Raw genomic sequence first — 21,709 nt, 5'->3', positions numbered from 1 at the left:
GATGAAAAATTCGGATCTGGGCACCATTGCAAGAAACCCCAACTTTTCCTATTGGAGCCAGAGGATCCTGAGGAGGAGGGTCTCGTCGTTGAAGACGGGACCTCGGAAGTTAACGAGGAATCTACAGAGCAAGGGCCGGAGATCTCCCTCCATGCCTTGACTGGCTCTTCCTCGCCTCAAACCATGAAGCTTAGAGCGGTGATCAAAGATAACCAGATGGCAATATTAGTGGATAGCGGGAGCTCTCTAAATTTTGTTTCAAAATAGCTAGTTGACCAGCTTCATTTAGTGGTGGAGCCCGTGCCAGCCTTGTTAGTCCATGTAGCTAATGGACACAAACTCGGTTGTGACAGGGTTTGTAAAGCGGTGAAAATCAAAGTGCAAGGGCACTTACTCCAAACTGATCTGCACCAGTTGGAGTTAAGGGGGCCTGATGTGATTTTGGGCGTCTAGTGGCTTCGATAGTTGGGCCCAGTGACTGCCGATTGGGCTCGTCTGACCATGTATTTCATAGTAGATGGGTAAAGTTGCACTCTCCAAGGCCTCGACCCGGGGCCCCCATTGCAAGAAGAATTAAGCCTGACAATCAAACCAAGGCACCATTTCTCCCCACCTGTCATTCTCTATTTGGGAGGCAACCCTGTGGGACCCACACTCTACCATCCACCGGGTTCAGTGGGCCTAGGAGGGGACCCCACAGAATTATCCAGGCTGCTGCAAACTTACCAAGATATTTTCCAAGAGCCCATGGACCTCCCTCTGAAATGGAACCAAGACCATAAGATTCCCCCCATGCCAGGAGCAGGACTGGCTAATGTAAAATCGTACCGCTATCCCCATTTTCAGAAGTCTGAAATTGAGAAAATTGTAGTTGACTTGAAGAAGAAGGGAATGATATAGCCCAGCTCCAGCCCTTTTTCCTCTCTCATCCTGCTAGTCAAGAAAAAGGATGGCACATGGAGATTCTGTGTAGACTACCGGGCCTTGAGCCACATCACTGTAAAGGAAAAATTTCCTATACTAGTTATCGATGAGATGTTGGATGAATTAGGAGCTGCCATGTTGTTTTCCAAACTAGACTTGAGGGCCGGATACCACCAGATCCGGGTCCACCTGGAGGATGTGCCGAAAACGGAATTCCGAACTCACGACAGGCACTATGAATTCCTTGTTATGCCCTTCGGGCTAACTAATGCACCGTTCACTTTTCAAGCTTTAATGAATGATATATTTCGGCCTTACCTCAGGCAATTTATCCTGGTATTCTTTGATGACATCTTGGTGTACAGTGACAGTTGGGAATCTCATCTACAACATCTGAAAGTTACTTTGGGGGTCTTGAGGCAGCATTGACTTTATGCCAAGAAAGACAAATGCCTACTCGGCCAGACGGAGGTGCACTACCTAGGCCATATTGTCTCTCAAGGCCAGGTTAGAATTGACCCTGACAAGATTGCAGCCGTAGTTAACTGGCCCATTCTAGTTAAAGAATTACAGCCTGATGGCTGGCCCACTGACCCAGCTACTCAAAAAGAATGTATTTCTTTGAAATGACCAGGCCCAAGCCGCATTCTAGGCTCTCAAACAGGCCCTGTCCACACCACCCACTCTCGCCTTACTGGACTTTTCACAAGAATTCGTAGTAGAGTGTGATGCATCTAAATCCAGAGTGGGAGCAGTCTTCATGCAATAGGGAAGACCCATTGCCTACTTCAATAAAGCATTATCTACCTAAACCCAGCTGAAGTCTACCTATGATAAAGAGCTGATGGCGGTTGTCCTCTCGGTGTTGAAGTGGCTATCCTATCTGTTGGGCCATTCCTTTGTCATCCGTACTGATCACCAGAGACTCAAACACTTGTTAGAACAACCAGTGCACAGTCCAGATCAGCAGAAGTGGTTGTATAAGTTGTTGGGGTTTGACTATCGAGTAGAGTACAGGCCCGGTACAATGAACAAAGCGGTGGACGCTTTGTCCCGCAGCCATGAAGTGTCCATGTTGGGCGAATCCCATCCTAACTTTCCTATCGTGACCAGGCTCAAGGAAGAAGCCCACCTGGATGAAACAATTCAGAAGCTTGTTCAGAAACTTAAGGGAGATCCCGCTACAACCCCAGGGTTCTACTTAGTGGGGCCAGATTTTTTCTTTAAAGGACACCTGGTGATTGCAGCCCAATCGAAGTTTCTCCCGGAGTTGCTTCAGCTATTTCACTGTTCTGCCCTGGGTGGCCATTCGGGAATACTCTGGATCTACCGAAGGGTAAGCCAGCACTTGTTTTGGTCAGGGATGAAGAAGGTCGTCCAGCAGTTTGTAGCACAGTGCCCTACTTTCCAATGTTACAAATCTGATCACCAAACTCCAGCAGGATTGTTGTAGTCCCTTCCAATTCCAGCACTGGTATGGGAAGATATAACCATGGATTTTATCACGGGACTTCCAATCTCCATGGGTAAATCAGTGATCATAGTGGTTGTGGACAGATTAACCAAATACGACCATTTTGTTGGGCTGGCGCACCCATATACGGCGGCCCAGGTGGCACGCACCTTTTTGAAGGAGGTGACCCGACTCCATGGAACCCCTTGGTCCATTGTGACGGATAGGGACCCGCCTTTCATGAGCTGCTTCTGGACTGAATATTTTAAAGCCCAGGGGGACTCAGTTGAACCACACCACCAGTTACCACCCACAAGCCGACTGTCAGACTGAAGTTGTTAACAGGTGCCTGGAAACTTATTTGAGGTGCTTTACGGGGGAAAGGCCCAAACAGTGGATGCAGTGGCTACCATGGGCCGAGCTGTGGCACAATACCACCTATCACTCATCGTTGTGGATGAGCCCATTTAAGGCACTATATGGGAGGGAACCACCCCTAATACTTCCCTATGAAGTTGGCTCTACAGCGGTAGCAGAGGTTGAAGAAAAGCTACAACAAAGAGATGAAGTTTTAGAATCCTTGAAGGAGCATTTGACTCGGGCCCAACGGCAGATGAAGGCCTAGTATGACAAGAAGCACAGGCTGGTGACCTATTAGGAAGGGGAGTTCGTGTTCCTTAAACTTCAGCCCTACTGCCAGGTGTCAGTAGCCCATCGGAAGTGGCCTAAATTTGCACCTCGGTTTTTTGGGCCCTTTCGAATAGTGGGCCGAGTAAGGGAGGTGGCATACAGATTGGACCTTCCTCCATCCTCTCGCATTCACCCCGTTTTCCATGTCTCCCTACTTAAAAAGAGCATAGGGCCTTAGGTGGATGCTAGCCCCACATTGCCCGAGTTCGATGATGGGGGATGCCTCTGCAGCCTAAGCCGATGGTGGTTCGAGATCTGAGGTGGATTAAAAGGGGTAAGGCAGTCCACAAGGAAGCTTTGGTGGTTTGGAAGCACCTGCCAAAGGAGGATGCATCCTGGGAAGATTGTGACAACCTCAAGAGGATGTTTCCAGGCTTCAATCTTGAGGACAAGGTTGTTTTGAAGGAGGGGCGAGTTGTTGAGGCCCCAGTCCATGTGGCAGCTCAGGCTGATACCACTAGCCAGCTCGGGGACTGGCCCGCATTGCCAACTGAAGCCCATGAGAAGCACAACCCAATGAAGGGAGCCAAACATCCGCCCATTCGTTTCATGTACACAAGGAAGACACGTCAGCCATGAACAGTCCCATTTACATGTCTTGTGATATCCTCGTAATCCTTATAAATAGCTGTGAATAAAGGAGTAGGGCAGACCTGGCTTATTTGGCTGTTGTGTTCTAGCAAACATGGTATCAGAGCACTAATCCGTCTGTTTGGTTATAGCCGCCACCTTTCTCTGCTCTTCTCCATTCCTTTTTTCCTCTCTCTCTCTCTCCTATCTTGGTCACTATGAAGAAACCCTAGGGCTGACCATAGAACACAGCAAGGTCTGTATCTAGGGTTTCCCTTGGTTGTAGGGCCCAAGGGGAGTTTGTTCCAGAAACCGATGCCCTACTAGACACCTTGCAGCAGGTAGTAGCCATTCGGCTGCTAAGAGAGATCTGTGTGGAACAGATCTAGGTGGAAGCACTGACTTCGACAGTCCTAGTACAGATCATAAGGGTGATCCCAGTCTACGACAGCAGAAATCAAAGCCCAGTCTAGTCCAGAAGTGTTCAGCACAGTACAGAGGCGGATTGTTCTTGGTTTCAAACCTGTTACAAGGGGTTCTCAGACCTGCAACAGCTTCGGTAAGTCTGAAATAGTGTTCTTTGTACTGAGTTTTCAATTGTGATCACTGTAAGAGGAAGGAGATGTCTTCAATATCGGGAGAAGTGTCTTCTAAGGATAATAGAACTGGTGGGAGGTCTCCTAAGCTGGAAAATCCAAATCTGCACAGCTTGCAGATCACTAGTGTATTGTTGGATGAATATAACTTCAGAGAATGGTCTGTTTCAGCCATGCTCTTTATTACTTCCCGGGAACTTACGGGTTATTTAGATGGACAGAAGAAGGAACCTGTAGTGGGTAGTGCGGAGTATGCAGTATGGCGTAAGGAAAATGCTACTGTTATGTCTTGGCTGCTTGCTTCGATGACTCCAAGAGTGGCCAAGACTGTTCAACACTTTCCTACTACCGCTAAGATTTGGGAGAAAGTCTCTAAAACTTATGGACAAAGAAAGAACAATGCCAGAATTTATAGGCTGAACCAAGACATTGCTGCATTGAGACAAGGAGATATGACAGTTGCAACGTATTTTGCAACCCTAGAAGGACTATGGGAAGAACTTGATCATCATCTTATTCTTGATTGGGAGAATGCAAAAGACAAGGAGAGGCATGAAAAACAAATTGAAGAGGGTAGAGCCTTTAAGTTCTTGGCTGGTTTAGACCCAATGTATGAGAGCATAAGATCTCAAATTTTGGGAAGGGATGAAATGCCAGATTTACACCATGTCTATTATCTAGTAAGGAATGAAGAGGTTAGGAGGAAAGAGATGCAAGTTGACACTTAAATACAACCAGCTGAACAGCCTGTTGAACATTCAGCCCTGATTTCTTCAAACCAAAAGGGGAGCAAGCATTCAGGCAAGAGGCATCTTAAGTACTCTCATTGTGGTGGTGAAAGGCATGTAAAAGAGACTTGTTGGGTTCTTTATCCTCATCTGAAACCAGCTGCATTAAGGAAAGACAAGAAGCCCCAGAAGAATCAAACAGTAAGTGGGAATCATGTTACTAGTCACAGTGGTGATAGCTCGAAGAACACATCTTCAGTTGCATCTTCTCCCATGGGACAGACTGCTAATTCCTCCACATCTAGGTCCTTAGCCGGGCCCTAACCCGTCTAAGGACTAATTCCCTTGCTTCCACCTCTCTTGCTAGATCAGGTGTTGTCTCTGCTTATAGCACAACTAGTTCTATAGACTCTACTTCTTGGATTATTGATTCCGGTGTAACTGACCACATGGCACACATGTCCTCTTTATTTTCTTCTTACCAATTGATCTCTGGCCAAGATAAGATGAGAGTTGCTGATGGTTCCCTCTCCACCATCTCTGGGAGGGGGGGTTGACCTAAGCAAGAACCACCTCTCTCTTAAATCTATTCTACATGTTCCAAATCTTACTTCCAATCTCTTATCTGTTTCGAAGTTTACCAAGAATTTAAACTGTAACGTAACTTTCTTTCCTACTCATTGTGTCTTTCAGGATAGATTGACGAAGAGAACGATTGGGAGCGGTCATGAGTGTGGAGGTCTCTATGCAGACATAAGTTCGGCCTTACAATCATCTGCTACCGGTAGTCAGAATAATGAGGAGTCAATAGCTAGGTTACACTTGTGGCATGCTAGGCTAGGTCATTTACCTTTTTCATCATTGCAAGGGTTGTTTCCTGAATTATTCAAGGGTATTTCGAGTCAAAGTTTAGTTTGTGAAGTGTGTCAATTGTCAAAACAATGTAGAACTCTTTATCCAATTTCTAGTAATGAAATTCAAGCTCTTTTGATTTGGTCCATTTTGATGTTTGGGGCCCTTCACCCCTTGTTTCTGTGGATGACTTTCATTACTTTATTGATCACTACTCACGATGCATATGGATCTATTTGTTAAAAGGACGTGATGAAGTGCCACGGATAACCATGGCATTTTGTAAAATGATTGAAACTCAATTTGACAAGAAGATTAAGCAATTCCGTTCAGACAATGCTGCTGAATATTTGGAAAGATCCTTGAACCTGTTCATGGAAGATGCTGGCATGCTACATCAGTCATCTTGTGCTAGTACCCCTCAACAAAATGGGGTTGCTGAGTGCAAAAATACACTTATTGGAGACCGCTCGAGCTTTATTATTTCAGCACAAGGTTCCCAAGCACTACTGGTCTCAAACAGTCCTTACCACATCATATCTGATAAACCGGATGCCACCCAAGGTGTTGGGTATGAAAACTCCTTTCTCTGTCCTTTGCCCTAATCTTCCAGACTTTCCTCTTCCACCTAGAGTCTTTGGTTGTGTATGTTTTATACATGTAAAGGATCCAAAGAAGACCAAGTTGGATCCTAGGGCTACGAAAGGAATCTTTCTAGGGTACTCTCCTACACAAAAATGTTACAAGTGTTATGATCCCGTCACCAAGAAGAAATATGTCACAAAAGATGTATTTTTTGAGTCTCAATCCTATTTTCATTCTTTCCAGAATCCTCTTCAGGGGGAGACTAGTGGGATGGAAGAGGATTCTTCTTTCCTCTCCTTTTTTGTGCCTCTTTCTGCCTCGGGCCTTCCATCTTGTCCTCCTGATTCTCCTAGTTGTAGCATCCCGGGTGAACTTAGTGAGGCTCCCATTGCACCTATTACCACTCTGCAGATGTAACTAAGGATGCCAGTAAGCAACAAAAAGATATAAGAATCACCTACAACAGAAGGAAAAAATACCCTCTAACTCATGGCAGCAATCAATCGGACTCGGATCAATCTGCCTTAGCAGCTCCAGGTAATCCTATCACTCATACTTCTGATTTGGATCTTCCTATTGCTCTTCGTAAGTCTACTCGTTCTTGTACTATCCGACACCCCATTGCTGAATTTGTTTCTTACTCACGTTTATCTCCTCGTTATTATTCCTTTGTGTCTGCTCTCTCCTCCGTGCATGTTCCTACTAGGTACTCAGAGGTAGGTGTCTGATCCAAGATGGAAAGAGGCTATGAATGAAGAAATGAAAGCCTTAATGAAAGCAAGGACTTGGGAATTAGTGGATCTACCAGAAGGGAAGAGCATTATGCGATGCAAGTGGATGTTCACTGTAAAGCATAGGAAGGACGGGTCCATTGAAAGATACAAGGCTAGACTTGTGGCAAAGGGGTTTACTCAAAAGGAAGGGATTGACTACAAAGAGACCTTTGCTCCAATCGCGAAGCTCAGCACAATCCGGGTCTTATTGTCATTAGCTACAGATTTTCTCATGGGAGCTACATCAGTTGGATGTGAAGAACGCTTTTCTAAATGGTGATCTACGTGAAGAGGTATTCATGGATCCTCCACCAGGTTATGGCTTTGATGGGAAAGTATGTAAACTGAGGAAAGCATTATATGGCCTTAAGCAGTCTCCTCGGGCTTGGTTTGAGAGACTTTGTGGGGCCATAAAGAGAGTGGGATACACTCAAAGTGGTGCAGATCATACTTCGTTCATAAGGAAACAGAATAGCCGACTTACAGTACTCATCGTCTATGTGGATGATATGGTGATTACAGGGAATGATCTGGAAGAGATAAAATGATTAAAGGAGTTCTTGGCTTCTGAGTTTGAGATCAAAGACTTGGGCCATCTAAGATACTTCCTTGGAATTGAAGTTGCTAGGTCACAAGAGGGCATCTATATATGTCAGCGGAAGTATGTCCTTGACCTTCTAGGGGAGACAGGTATGATGGGGTGTAGACCAGCAGATACTCCAATAGAATAGAACCATGGTCTACAGGAATCAGTTGGAGAGGACTACCTTGATAAAGAAAGATACCAAAAACTAGTAGGGAAGTTGATATATCTGTCTCTCACTCGAACAGATATTGCTTATGCTGTACATGTTGTCAGCTAGTTCATGCACTCTCCAAAGATTCCTCATATGAGAGCAGTGGAAAGAATTCTTAGGTACTTGAAGACTTGCCCACGAAAAGGAATTCTATTCAAAAAACACAATAAAACTGAAATTGAAGCGTATACTGGTGTAGATTGGGTTGGCTCTGTTGGAGACAGGAAGTCTACTTCTGGGTATTGCACGCTTATTGGAGGAAATCTGGTTACATGGCAAAGTAAAAAGCAGAATGTGGTTGCTAGATCAAGTGCAGAGGCTGAATATCGAGCTATGGCTCATGGTGTTGCTGAACTACTGTGGCTTAGGACCCTTCTTGGTGAGCTCGGGATAAAGGTCGAATGTCCTCTTAGGCTGTACTGTGACAACAAGGATGCCATCAACATTGCAAATAACCCAGTGCAACATGGTAGGACGAAGAACATTGAGATTGACCGACACTTCGTTAGAGAAAGAATCATTTCAGGAGAACTCTGCATTCCTTGTACTCCTTCTGAGATGCAGATTGCAGATGTGTTAACTAAAGGACTAGCTTCAATGAAGTTCTCAGACTTAGTTGGCAAGCTAAACATGACTGACATCCATGCTTAGCTTGAGGGGGAGTGTTGGTTCGGCTGTTTTTAGTGTTTATGTTAGTCATATTTGTGTCTTAAGTTCTTAGTTATTGGGCCTTAGTTATTGAGCCTTAGTTATTGGGCCTAAACTTGTTTAATGTTTTATTTGTCTAGGTGTCCCATCACTAATCAGGGGCATTCTAGTCCATTCATGTAACACTATGTGATAAACATATATATAAGATAGTAGGGTCGGCTGAAAGGTTTTGAGCCGCCATTCTCAAACTTTCTCCTCTTCTTCTTCGGCTGTTGTGTTCCAGCAAACAAGTCTTATAAGTGTCCAGTTTAAGGGTAATTACACAGAAACACACCAATTATAACATGAAACAATTATGTACTTTTATTCATTTACAATAAATGCATCAGTACATCAATCTGATTAGAGCTAAGGGCATACATTGTCTAATAGTATGGGTGGGTATAAATATCTGATCCTGTTTATTGATGATTTTTCACGATATACTTGGATTTACCTTATGTGCTCTTAAGCTGAAGTGCCTAAACTTGTGCAACAATTCCGTGAACACAGACTCACTTAGTTTAATACCCGTATCAAAATATTCCGATCAGACAATGCTAAGGAATATTTTGAGGACCTTACTTCCTATCTTGAGAAGTTTGGGGTTATTCATCAGAGTTCTTGTGCTCACACTCCACAACAAAATGGAGTAGCAGATAGGAAAAACAGACACATTGTGGAAATTACAAGGAGCATTCTTTTTGCTACCTATGTTCTTGTGATGTTTTGGGGTGATGCAGTTTTAACAACTACCTACCTTATTAACCGCATGCCTTCTCGAGCCTTGGGGTTAAAATTAAAATCTCTTTTTGGAATCCTCTTTCCTAATGTTGAGATTTTCTCTATTCCTCTGAGAATCTTTGGTTGCACTTGTTATGTTCACATTCCCAGTTCCAAAAGACACAAGTTTGATCCCAAGGCTCAGAAGTGTACCTTCTTGGTTATGCTTCCACACAAAAAGGGTATTATTGTTTTGATCCCATTAGTGGCACCCGGTTTGTTTCCATGGAAGTCACCTTTGCAGAGTCAGTTCCTTTTTATAGCCATCCTTCTGAAGGGGAGAGATCTCTCGAGTTGTTTTCTTTATCCCTTCCTTTGCCAACTCTAGTTGAGTCTTGTGTCGAGCCCTCCACAGTTACCCCCATTCTCGTGGAGGGATCCTCTCCTTTGAGGTCTTCCACTCCTGTTCCTCCCCCTCCTCCTGCTAGTCCTTCAGTTGTTTCCACTCATCCTATTCTCCAGAGGTGGTACCAGCGGTAAAGGCCAAGGCAAAAAGAGGTTGATTCCACCTAGTTGAGTCTTAGGCGCTCTCAATTGTTGAAGAGAGGACATGCCCATCACCTCCTCCACCAACACCCACATTTCCAGACCTTGACCTACCCATTTCTTTGAGAAAAGGTAAGAGGAAATGTACAACTCATTGTATTTCCAAACACCTTTCCTACAGCTTGTCCCCATCCTATTATTGTTAGATAGTGTATGTCCTTAGCTCCAATCAGCATGATGTACATTATGACATTTATTGTAAATGAATAAAGTACATATTTGATTCATGTTATTATGGTGTGTTTCTGTGTAATATCCTTAATCTGGACACATATGAGACTCATGTTAGTTTAGAATCTTCACAGCCGTTGGATAGATCTTGGGAGATTTATCCTGCCAAGGCTGACACTGATGTACCACCAAGTTGGTTGGGGTGGCTTGTCTCAGCTGCCAGGGTGAGACCTGAGGTACATGCAGTGTGGGTTTTCTTGAAACCCTGAACCGGACCAAAATTCTAGTATTGCCCTGGACCTTAGAGATAGATGGGCAAAACTGGAATGTCACACCTGACCCCTAGACTCGATTTTGATATTGCACTAGGTGTTGGATTGGGCTGTCTTTGATATGCCAATCAGTGAGATCCTTAGAGGGGATCAAAACTTGGGTATGTTGGGACAGTCCGAGAATTCATCTGAGTGGGTGATCATAGTGATAGGATCAGCCCCTTTGTCGAACAAAGTGAATGATCGGGGATGCACTCTCTCTGATGGAAACCTAAATTGTCGGCAGTTGATTTCAATCATTGAAATTTGTTTTTGCAAAATATATTTATATAGAGATATACATATATATTATGGTTTCAAAAAATGTTTTAATTCCCGGGATCCATGTGAGTAGAGAGTGCAGCACTGCACCTTGCAGCCGAGGGAGAGGTCCTCTCTTGTCGGGCAGTGTTTGATCATTATGGGCTGAGAGGTTAAGTGTAAGACCATGGAGGGTTATTCCTGATGGGCTAATTTTGCATCTGCCTACAGTCCTTGGGCCTTCATAAGATGGTTGGAGCCAAGGACCATTTAGTGTAAATGTTGGGCCCATTAAGAGCCCATAGTGATGGACTCAGGGCTTCACTGTACTCAACAGTGAATTCGGCCAGGCCTTGTAATAGAGGCTAGGCTGAACCCGTGTGGCTGATGTGTAGATCAATGATAGGGTCCCACGCCATACAAAGAGAGCCAAACTAGCCAGCATTGAATAGGAAGTGAGCTTGAAAGCTTAATGGGCCTAAAAGCCCATTTCGAACTGGGTTAATTAGATTAATTAAATAGGGGCAGATCTGGGTTTGGATAGCAGATGAGGATAAGGGATTATTCTTATCCACTTAAAGGGTCCAGATCCAAATAAAGATTTGGATCAGGAAACTCCTAATTTGATTAGGAATAAGCTGATTTTGAATTACAGATAAGATAAGGGATTATCCTTATCACTTAAAGAGTTCAGATCCAAATAAAGATTTGGATTAGGAAACTCCTAATCAGATTAGGAGGTTGTCTCTTTAAGGCTATAAATAGAGAGCAGGGCGGACTTGAAAATGACACCAAACACAACACAAAGAGAAGACAACTCAGTTAGAATGATCTTGCCTTCAGTCCTTTTTCTTCCTACTCTTGCCGCCCTACCCTGTTCGATCTCCAGTTCTTGGATCTGATCAAGATTTGATCTTGATATTGTTTCTTGCTAAAAGAAACAATTTTGAAGCTGTGCTCACTTCCCCATTCGATTCTTGCTGAAGAATCGCAAGTTCTTGGTGAAGGACTACCTGCTAATCCTGCCTCATCCTGAGCCGTGTCATCTTCAGTGGAGGGAGGATTTGGTACACTCTTTGGGCGTGAACACCTATGTTGGGAGGAGCTTTTCACGTAGATTCCATATCAGGTATATCCCTCTCTAATCTTGGTTTCAGATTTGGTCCGGTTTGGTTACAATAACAAACCTTGAAAATGCAGTTTTTTAAATTGGGAATAGGATTCTTGGATGAGAGTAAAGAAATTTTTGAAATTTCGCCCAACCTTCCTGCAGGGTTTGGCCATCCATATGATGGATCTCCGATCCTTTCAATTATGCCTTTCTAGCCTCCATTTTCTCTCAATCCATCCCAAAGTTTGTTTCAGAAGCCTTAGCCACACCAGATTGGAGGGATGCTAAGAGTACTGAAATAGAAGCCCTTCATAAAAACAATACTTGAGATCTTGTTGATTTGCCAGTTAGGAAGGAACCTGTTGGGTGCGAGTGGGTTTTCACTATCAAGTATCGTGTAGATGGGTCAATTGAGAGGTATAAGGCCCAGCTTGTTGCCAAGGGATGTACCCAAGTATATGGGATAGATTACATTGAAACATTTTCTCCAGTTGCTAAGATGACTTTGGTGAGAGTTCTTTTATCCTTCGTAGTGAGCTATGATTGGCTTCTGTATCAATTTGATGTTAAGAATGCATCCTTGAATAGTGATCTCACTGAAGAGGTATATATGTCCCTTCCTCCTAGTATATATGGCAAGGAAATGCAGGATAAGTTGTGTAGATTGAAGAAATCACTTTATGGCCTGAAACAATCTCCACGTGCTTGGTTTGACAGGTTTAGGGCTGCTCTTATTCAGTTCAGCTACACTCAGACTCAATTAGATCATACCCTCTTTGTTAAGAGAAAAGGCACTTTAGTGACATTTCTTATAGTTTATGTAGATGATATTGTGGTTACTGGCAGTGATATAGAAGAAGTTCATGCTCTCAAGAAGTTTATCAAATCTGAATTTGAAATTAAAGATTTAGGGGAGTTGCAGTATTTTTTGGGCATTGAGGTTGCTAGGTCCAAGGAAGGTATCTTTATTTCTCAACGGAAGTATGTGCTAGACCTTCTTACTGAGACTGAAAAACTTGGTGCTAAACCTGCCTCTACTCCTATTGATATGAATCATAAACTCTCAGATAATGATGGAGAACTTTTATCTCACAGGGGAGTGTTTCGGAGATTATTGGGGAAACTTCTTTATCTATGTATGACTTGTCCAGACATTTCATATGTTGTAAGTGTCATCAACTAGTTCATGCATGCTCCCAGAGACACATATGGCTATTGCAGAAAGGGTGTTATGCTACTTTAAGTGAACCCCTAGGAAGGGTATATTATTTTCTAAACATGGACACATGAAGGTAGAAGCATATAAAGATGTTGATTGGGCAGGACATGTGGATGACAAAAGATCCACATCAGGATATTGTGCTACGGTAGCCAGAAATATTGTTTCTTGGAGCAAAAAGCAGTCAGTGGTTGCTAGATCTTCAACTGAGGCAGAGTATAGAGCTATGGCCCATGGTGTTTTTGAGTTGTTATGGCTTATATCTCTCCTTAATGAGATGGGTGTTTCATGTGACGAGCCACTAATGTTGTATTGTGATAACCAAGCTGCTATTAACATTGCTCACAACCCAGTTCAGCATGATAGAACTAAGCACATTGAGGTAGACAGATACTTTATATGGGAGAGGGTGGCTTTAGGAGAGGTGTGCCTACCTTTCATTGCATCAGAAGAGCAACTAGAAGATTTTCTAACTAAGGGAGTCCCAAAGGCAAAGGTTCAACATTATATAAGCAAGCTGGGCATGATTGACATCTATGCTCAGCTTGAGGGGGAGTGTAGTGAGAATGGGCTGAATGGGCCGTAGTGTTCTTTATTTCTTTTTAAGTAGTATTTAAAAGCTATGTTTCTTAGTTATGGGCCTTGTGGGCCTTTTATTTTCTTTAATTATTTCTTTAGTGTTGGTCGCCCCATTAAGGACATCCAAGTAATTGTACTCAGACTTAGAATTATTAATAGAAGTGATGAAAGGGGGGTAGAGAGAGAGGTTTGAATCGATCTTTTCTCTCTTCCCTTTTTTTCTTGCATCATTTGAATTACTGTAGGTGTAATTTTCAACTTATATGTAATATATAATATATTATTTATTATTTAAAATATAATATTTCATATATATTTCTAGTTTTTATTATATATTTATATATTTTTTGTAATATATACCATAAATATAAAAAACCAAAAAATCGACGGTTATCCAAACTGGTCAACCGGTTAATTGATCAACTTTGGTTTGGTTTTGGTTACCAATTTTCCAGAAACCGGTAATACCGGTTCAGTTTAAAAAATAGGCCCACGGTTCGGTTAATCGAATCGTGAGCACCCACAACTGCTTACCATGCCTCTCCCCTAGCTAACAATAGCCTTTTTTTGGATTGTAGATTCAGGTGTCTCTGATCATATGACCAATTGTCTTCTTTATTTTCTTCATATTGTTTATCCTCTAGTAAAGACAACGTATCTTTTGTTGATGGCTCTTTTGTTCCTATTTCTAGCAAGGGAGACATCAGAGTGTCTAATGCCATTTTTTTATCCTCAGTTTCATATGTGCTTAAGCTCAGTAATAATTTTCGTTCAGTTAGTAGTATCACTAAAAATCAGAACTGTTCGGTGACCTTTTTCCCTAATCATTGTGTTTTCTAGGATCTAGCAACAAGGATGGTGATTGGGACTAGCTATGAGACAAATGAAATTTACTTGTTTGAGCATTCACCTAGGAGGAATAAAGTTGGGAAGTCTTTTGTGTCTTAGTCTATAAGTCAGATTATGCTTTGGCATAATCAGTTGGGTCTATCTTTTTGGTCTTTAAAGAGTCTTTTTCTTACTTGTCTGAGTCAGTCCAAGTGTCCAGTTTGAGGTGTGAGAGTTGTGAATTAGTAAATCATTGTAGATCAACCTATTCATTGAGTAATAAAAGAAGCATTATTCCTTTTGAAATCGTGCATACCGATGTTTGGGGACCATACCATATTACTAATATGGGAGGGTACAAATATTTTTTGTTATTTGTTGATGATTATTCTCGTTTTTCATGGGTGTATCTTATGTGCTCTCAAGATGAGGTTCCTATTTTGACCCATGGTTTTTACTAGATGGTCCTGACTCATTTTGGAATTAGAATAAAAAATCTCAAATCTGATAATGCCAAGGAGTATTTTGCAAAGCCTTTGGCCTCATACCTTCTTGAGCATGGGGTTATCAGAGCACCTATCCCTACTATGGGAGGGTACAGATATTTTCTATCATTCGTTGATGATTATTCTCATTTTTCATGGGTGTCTTATGCGCTCTTGAGATGAGGTTCCTATTTTGACCCATGATTTTCACTAGATGGTCCTGACTCATTTTGGAATTAGAATAAAAAATTTCAAATCTGATAATGCCAAGGAGTATTTTGCAAAACCCTTGGCCTCATACCTTCTTGAGCATGGGGTTATCAAAGCACTTGTCCCTATATGCCTCAGCAAAATGGAGTAGTTAAGAGAAAGAATAATCACATATTGGAAGTTGCAAGGAGCATCATATTGAATTCTAATGTTCCTATACATTTATAGGGGGATGCCATCCACACTGTTGTCATCACATATTGGAAGTTGCAAGGAGCATCATATTGAATTCTAATGTTCCTATACATTTCTAGGGGGATGCCATCCACATTGTTGTCTATCTCATTAACAAGATTCCTTCACAGGTTTTAGACATGAAAGCTCATTTTAACCTGTTGTATCCTAATAAGGACTAGTTTATTATTCCTCTAAAGACCTTTGGGTGCACTTGCTTTGTTCAAATACTTGGGCTTATCTGTTCTAAATTTGATCCTAAGGCAACAAAATGTATTTTTCTTGGGTATGCATAAAATCAAAAGGGGCATTGCTGTTATGATCTTGTTTCTGGAACTCCTTTTGTGCCCATGGATGTTACCTTCTTTGAGGATGTTCCTTATTATCCTAAAGTTCCACCTCAAGGGGAGAGTAGTGAGCAGGGTATTTTTGCTCAGGAAGTCCCATTGCCTATTCCTGTTAATGAAGGGGAGTGTGATGATGGGAATTACCAAAAGTGCAAAGAATTGTTCACAAATGATGGTGGAGGCAGGTTGGTTCCGGTAATGAATAGTCCAGGCCAATTCAAGTCCCCTCCACAACACTAGATTCAGGTACTACACTCCATTTACCCACTATTACTACAGATAACATACCTACTACCATCACTGAGCCTCAACTTCCCTCAAATGATTTTGATCTTCCTATTGTGTTACGTAAAGGGAAGCGTCGTTGCACCTCTTCTACCGCCTATTACATCTCCCATGTCCTTTTCTATAACCACCTTTCATCATCATACAAGTCCTTTTTGGCTTCCATTGCTGCCATATCTATTCCTAGAATAGTGCAAGAAGCCCTGGTTGTGCCTGAGTGAAGGAAAAAATGAAGGTTAAGATGGATGCCCTTGTGAAAAATGATACTTGGGAATTAGTGGATCAACCAAGAGGGAAGAAACCCATTGGGTGTAGATGGGTATTCATAATAAAGTACAATGTTGATGGTTCAGTTGAAAGATACAAGGCTCGATTTGTTGCTAAAGGGGTACACATAGACTTATGGTATTGATTGCTTGGAAACCTTTGCACCAGTTGCTAAAATTAATACCATTAGAGTTTTTGTTGTCTCTTGTTGCAAATTTCTCATGGTCGTTGTTCCAAATGGATATTAAGAATGCTTTTCTTAATGGAGTTGACAAAATTAATGCTGGTAAGAAAGTTTGCTAGATGAAGAAAGTTTTATATGGTCTAAAGCAATCTCCAAGAGCATGGTTTGACAAATTTAGACTTGCTTGGGAAAAAATTGGCTATGTACAAGCTCAGTCTGATCACACTCTCTTTATTAAGAAGGCAAGCTCTACTTTAACTCTCTTAAATGTGTATGTTGATATTGTGGTGACAGGGACTGATAATGATGAAATTAATTGCCTTACGTATTTACTTAGTCAAGAGTTTGAAGTGAAGGATCTAGTTGAGTTGTGATATTTCTTGGGAATTGAAGTAGCAAGGTCCAAGCATGGCATTTTTATCTCCTAGAGAAAATATGTCCTTGATCTCCTAGAGGAAATTGGAAAATTGGGGGTTAAACCTGCTAACACACCTATTAAGCAAAATCGTAAGATAAGTGTGGAAGGAGGTGAGCCTCTTGAAGATAAAGGTATGCATCAACGGCTTGTGGAAAACCTTTTTTATCTTTGCCTAACACGTCCTGACGTCTCTTATGTAATCAGTGTTGTTAGTCAGTATATGCACTCTCCCAAGACAACTCATCTCCTTGCTGTTGAAAGAACACTAGCCTACTTGAAGAGGTGTCCAGGTCGAGGTATATTCTTTAAGAATAATGGTCATATGAAGATAGAAGTATATACTGATCAGATTGGGTAGGATGTATTGATGACAGGAGATCTACTTCAGGATACTATACTCTTGTTGGAGGAAATCTTGTTTCTTGGAGGAGCAAGAAACAAAATGTTGTTGCTCACTCCAATGCTAAAGCAGAGTATATGTCTATGGCTAATGGTGTTGCTTAAGTGTTATGGTTGAGATCACTACTTGAAGAATGGGGAATTGAGTATGAAAGATCATTGATGTTGTATTGTGATAATCAAGCTGCCATCGGCATTGCTCATAACCCAATACAGCATGGTAAAACAAAACATATTAAAGTGGACCGACATTTCATTAGAGAGAGAGAGAGAGTTGCTTCTCAAGAAGTATGTCTTCCCTATGTAGCCTCTGATATGCAACTTGCTGATCTCTTGACCAAAACAGTCTCCAAAGTTAAGTTAGAGGCAGATTTACACAAGTTTGGAATAACAAATGTCTATTCCCAAGTTGAGGGGGAGTGTAGAGAAGGGGCTGATTAGTTTGTGGTCCCACTGGTTTATTTATTATTGATGTTATTTTTTGCTGTTAGCTTTTAGCTGTATCATTTATTTCTTTCATATTGGTGGCATGGGTATTCTCTTCTTTAGTTACTGCCAACTGAAAGCAAATGGATCTCTTGTGCTTTCCTCTACACAAGTGAAGCAATCTTTACTGCCCTCAAATGAGAAATCTTCCCAATCCACCTTGGATCCTTGCCAGAATGGAAGATGGCTCAGATCTCTTTAGTGACAATGCATTGCATCTCTAAACTAGTATTAATGTGTTTGGTGGATGATGCTTAAATTTTAGTAGATCTAGTCATTGGCTGATGGTTAGATTCCAGTTTCTAAAATTTCCCTGGGCAGTAATTGAAATCTCAGTTACTGGTGGCTAGTTTCATTTTTTTTAGGCACAGGGTGGTTAGAGTCGATGAGTATATGGAATTGATTTTTTAGGGCAAATTTCTTAAACTACCCTTATGGTTTAGCTAATTGACTAACTTTACCCTTACTGTTTATATATCATCTTAAAGGTACCCCCAAGTTTTCTGACAATTGACTAATTACTCCCCTGCCATTAGGGTTCCATCACAATCCGCTCACATGCCACACCACGTGACTGTTATATTTTGAGAAAATGACAGTAATACCATTTCCATTACCAGCATTGATTTATCGTTGAAACCTTTTCCGGTTCTGGGGTGTTTTCGGTAGCTCTCCCTCTCTCTCTCCAGTGAAGTTTTGAAATTCAGCAGGGAACTTGCAACGGTCAGAGACGGAGAGGAGAAACTCCATTACCTGCAACAGTTACTGCTGCAACTCGCCTGAAACCAGAGTGGAACTGATGATGGAAGTGGAACTGAGTGATGAATGCTCACCAAGCATTTGATTTTTACAGGTTATTGAGACAAGGAGGCAGGTCCCTGAGAAGGGTGAAGTAAACCTGGATTCTCATATTCTCTCTCCTGAAACTTCATCGCTGCCTCCATTATTTTTCCATATCAGATGAGTTTCTTTTTGTTGATGTGCTTTCAGTTGTAGTTGTAATCGTAAATGATATCAAGCCACAACTGAGAACCAAACCAGAACCCACCTTCCATATCTCTACCGCCCTCCCCCTCCTCTCTACTTTACAAATCTGATCCTTTTGGAGGTTCATCCTTCCCTGCACAACTCAGGTTTCACCATGGCCTCCATGAAGAAACAATCCAAGTTTTATCCCTGGCCCTGCACAACTCAGGTTTCACCGTGGCCTCCATGAAGAAACAATCCAAGTTTTATCCCTGGCCCTGCACAACTCAGGTTTCAGGAGAATCCATTATCGTGTTTTCGTGGAGCCAATAGGACCACCTTCTCTCTCCTTCCTTAGATTCTCTTAAGGTTCTTGAATTTTTTTTATCAGAGGAGAAACTCCATCTTGGAGGGCAAATTCGATATTTTGTTTTCTGTTAGCACTTAATGACGATGTCAATTGTCAGAAACAGTAGGGGTACTTTAAGACAACATGTAAACAGTAGGGGTAGAGTTAGTCAATTAGCTAAACCATAAGGATAGTTCAAGAAATTTGCCCTTTTTTTACTAATTTGTGGATCCAGTTAGTAGTAATTAATCAAATGATTCTGGGTAGACTAAGGCTGTAGTTATTAGTTTGATTTTCTACTCTTGATCCAGTTTTGTTTTGTTGTTTGTATCTTGAAACTGGTATGTTAAAGTATTGTAGTTCTTGGCCTATTTTAGCAATTCTTGTGGATTATTTTTGTATGAGATTTTGACTGGAATCCAAAGAACAGATATTTGGATGTTCTTGTTGGTTGTTTCAACAACTGATGTAGGATCAACTGTTCTGATACCAAACTGTATGTAGGATCGACTACTATGATACCAAATGGTTTAAGATAACTATATTCGGAGGGTGAGAATAGGAAGTTATTGATTGGCTTGGATAGGGTTTAGGGATGATTTTATCGTATCTTTGGGTTTCCAATACACCTATTTAAAGTTTCAGGAAATCAATGTTTTTTAATTATTAAACAATATTAAAATATATGTAAAACTGAAATTAAAAAAAGAAAACTAAAAAATAAAAAAGCATGGGGTAAAAAGTATTGGTACACCCCTGCTGGCATATTGGGGTGTATCGATACTTCAAACCTTGGATTGAAGGGTGAGTTTAGGAAGGTATTGATTGGCTATAATAGGGTTTAGAGATGATTTAATGACTAAAAGTAAGGACTATGTGGGGTTGGAAAGAATTTGGATCAAATCGCTCAAGTTTGCACAGTTTTCTTGTAAACATAAAAAAATTAAAAAAAAATCAAAATAAACATGTAGAAGTGGAACATTTCAATAAAAATAGGTGTTTATAATGATGGATTGTATGTGGTAAAATCTAATTTGAAGGCATACTAAGCAAGTTTCCACAAAATGACCAAATTCTCTTGTAAGAAAACCAGAAGTCTCAAAATCCAGGGTTTTATATAGAGAGAGGAAACCCAGAATCACTAGATGGCCACCTGGAATAACCATAGGGTTTATAAGAATGACTCCCCATAAGCACAATATGCTGTAAGTTTAACTAATATATATACTGACTCAAAGAAAACTCAATTATTCCTAAAACACTTAACCAATGATTGTGAAATTGCAAACACAACAAAACCATGGGTAAACAAATCAAGTCACCATATCTATCAAAAAGAATAAAAAGACAAATCAAGTCACAAGGCTACACCCATAGGTAACAATATAAGATGAGCAAAATATACTTAGTATCTAAAAGTACAAAAATATCAAAGTTTCAGTTTTGACATGCTTGCTCCTGCATCAATTACTGGATCATTCTTTCTACTGTAGACAAATGACTACTGTGCCATTCCCCAACAATTAAAAGATCAAATACGTGAAAGATATCCTGAGGCAAGACAAGCATACTTGAAGACTGGGGGTGATTTTCCTTTTCTTTCACGTCCAGATGAAGTTAACCTACATCTCCAGGTACAGTGTATAACTGCTATAATTTAATTCTGTCCTTGTTTCATATTTGACAATGGATATGTTTCTTAACTTTAAGTTGGAATTTGGCAGCTACACCTAAGACGGGTTGGAGTTGAAGCTAGGCCAGACTTGGTTCCAGGCACACCAAGGGGTGATAGTGGTGGAAGTCCTAGTGAAAAGAATGATCGAAGAGAAGATGCAGATGACTCTCAGAAGGATGATATAGGAGGTGGTGCTAGTCCTTCCACAGAAGATAATCTACCCCCAGCTTCAGAAAGCACAAGTTCCAATGATTTGAATGACCAGCCCATCAATACTGCAAGCATCAGTTCCATGAGTTTGGAGTATCTAACACCTTTCCTGATAGCCCATGCAGTTACTGAGAAGCAGGGAAATATCTTGAATGTTGAGGCCATTGTCCAACTTACTTACTCAGGCATTATCAATTATTTATCTGCAGTCGTTCTATGCAGAGAAATTGTACATTACGTTGAAGTGTTGTCGAAAGTCTAGAGAAGTTGTGTGACATGGAACAAGTCAATGCTTTGAGTTTGTAAACCAATGAATGTTTGGTGATTTTATTCTTGCAACTGCCTAGTCTGTCTCGAGTCTGGTTGGCGGAATTCTGAGGTCTCGTGTGGCTCAATTCTGATTGAGATTCATTACTTTCTTCAGTGCATGCCTGGAATAATTGCATTCAAAATGATTAGAAACTCCAAGAGATAGAAGTGGGTGGCACTCAATGAATATTAATATTTTATTGGTTTTGGTGACATTGTCGATTGCTTGATTGCTGTATAAGATGCAATTGCCAGTAATTTGATGCTGCCCTTTGTATCATAGCTCGTAAGTGTTCATTTGGATGGTTGGACCGGTAGCTTGGTCATTATCCTGGTTTGGGTCAGGTTGTAAGTTGACCTTCTATTACAAAAACCATTGACTTGATCCGTCATCCATGACTCATCGACTTGTGTGACT

General features: G+C 41.3%; 1 protein-coding gene across 1 annotated transcript in view; it reads left to right on the top strand.

The window, feature by feature from the left end:
* LOC104596239 (uncharacterized) overlaps positions 1-21,506 on the top strand; it is a 35,651-nt gene extending 14,145 nt beyond the window's left edge. The window contains exons 7-8 of the mRNA XM_010257317.3: positions 20,591-20,731; positions 20,822-21,506. Of these exons, the coding sequence (XP_010255619.1) occupies positions 20,591-20,731; positions 20,822-21,244 (564 nt within the window). The 3' untranslated portion in view covers positions 21,245-21,506. The remainder of the gene's footprint in view (positions 1-20,590; positions 20,732-20,821) is intronic.
* The last annotated feature ends 203 nt before the right edge of the window (positions 21,507-21,709 follow it).

The sequence above is a fragment of the Nelumbo nucifera genome, chromosome 1 (assembly GCF_055504915.1).
Source record: "Nelumbo nucifera cultivar China Antique chromosome 1, China Antique-T2T, whole genome shotgun sequence".
Classification (NCBI taxonomy): Eukaryota; Viridiplantae; Streptophyta; class Magnoliopsida; order Proteales; family Nelumbonaceae; genus Nelumbo; species Nelumbo nucifera.
This window is presented reverse-complemented; position numbering and strand designations above follow the sequence as displayed.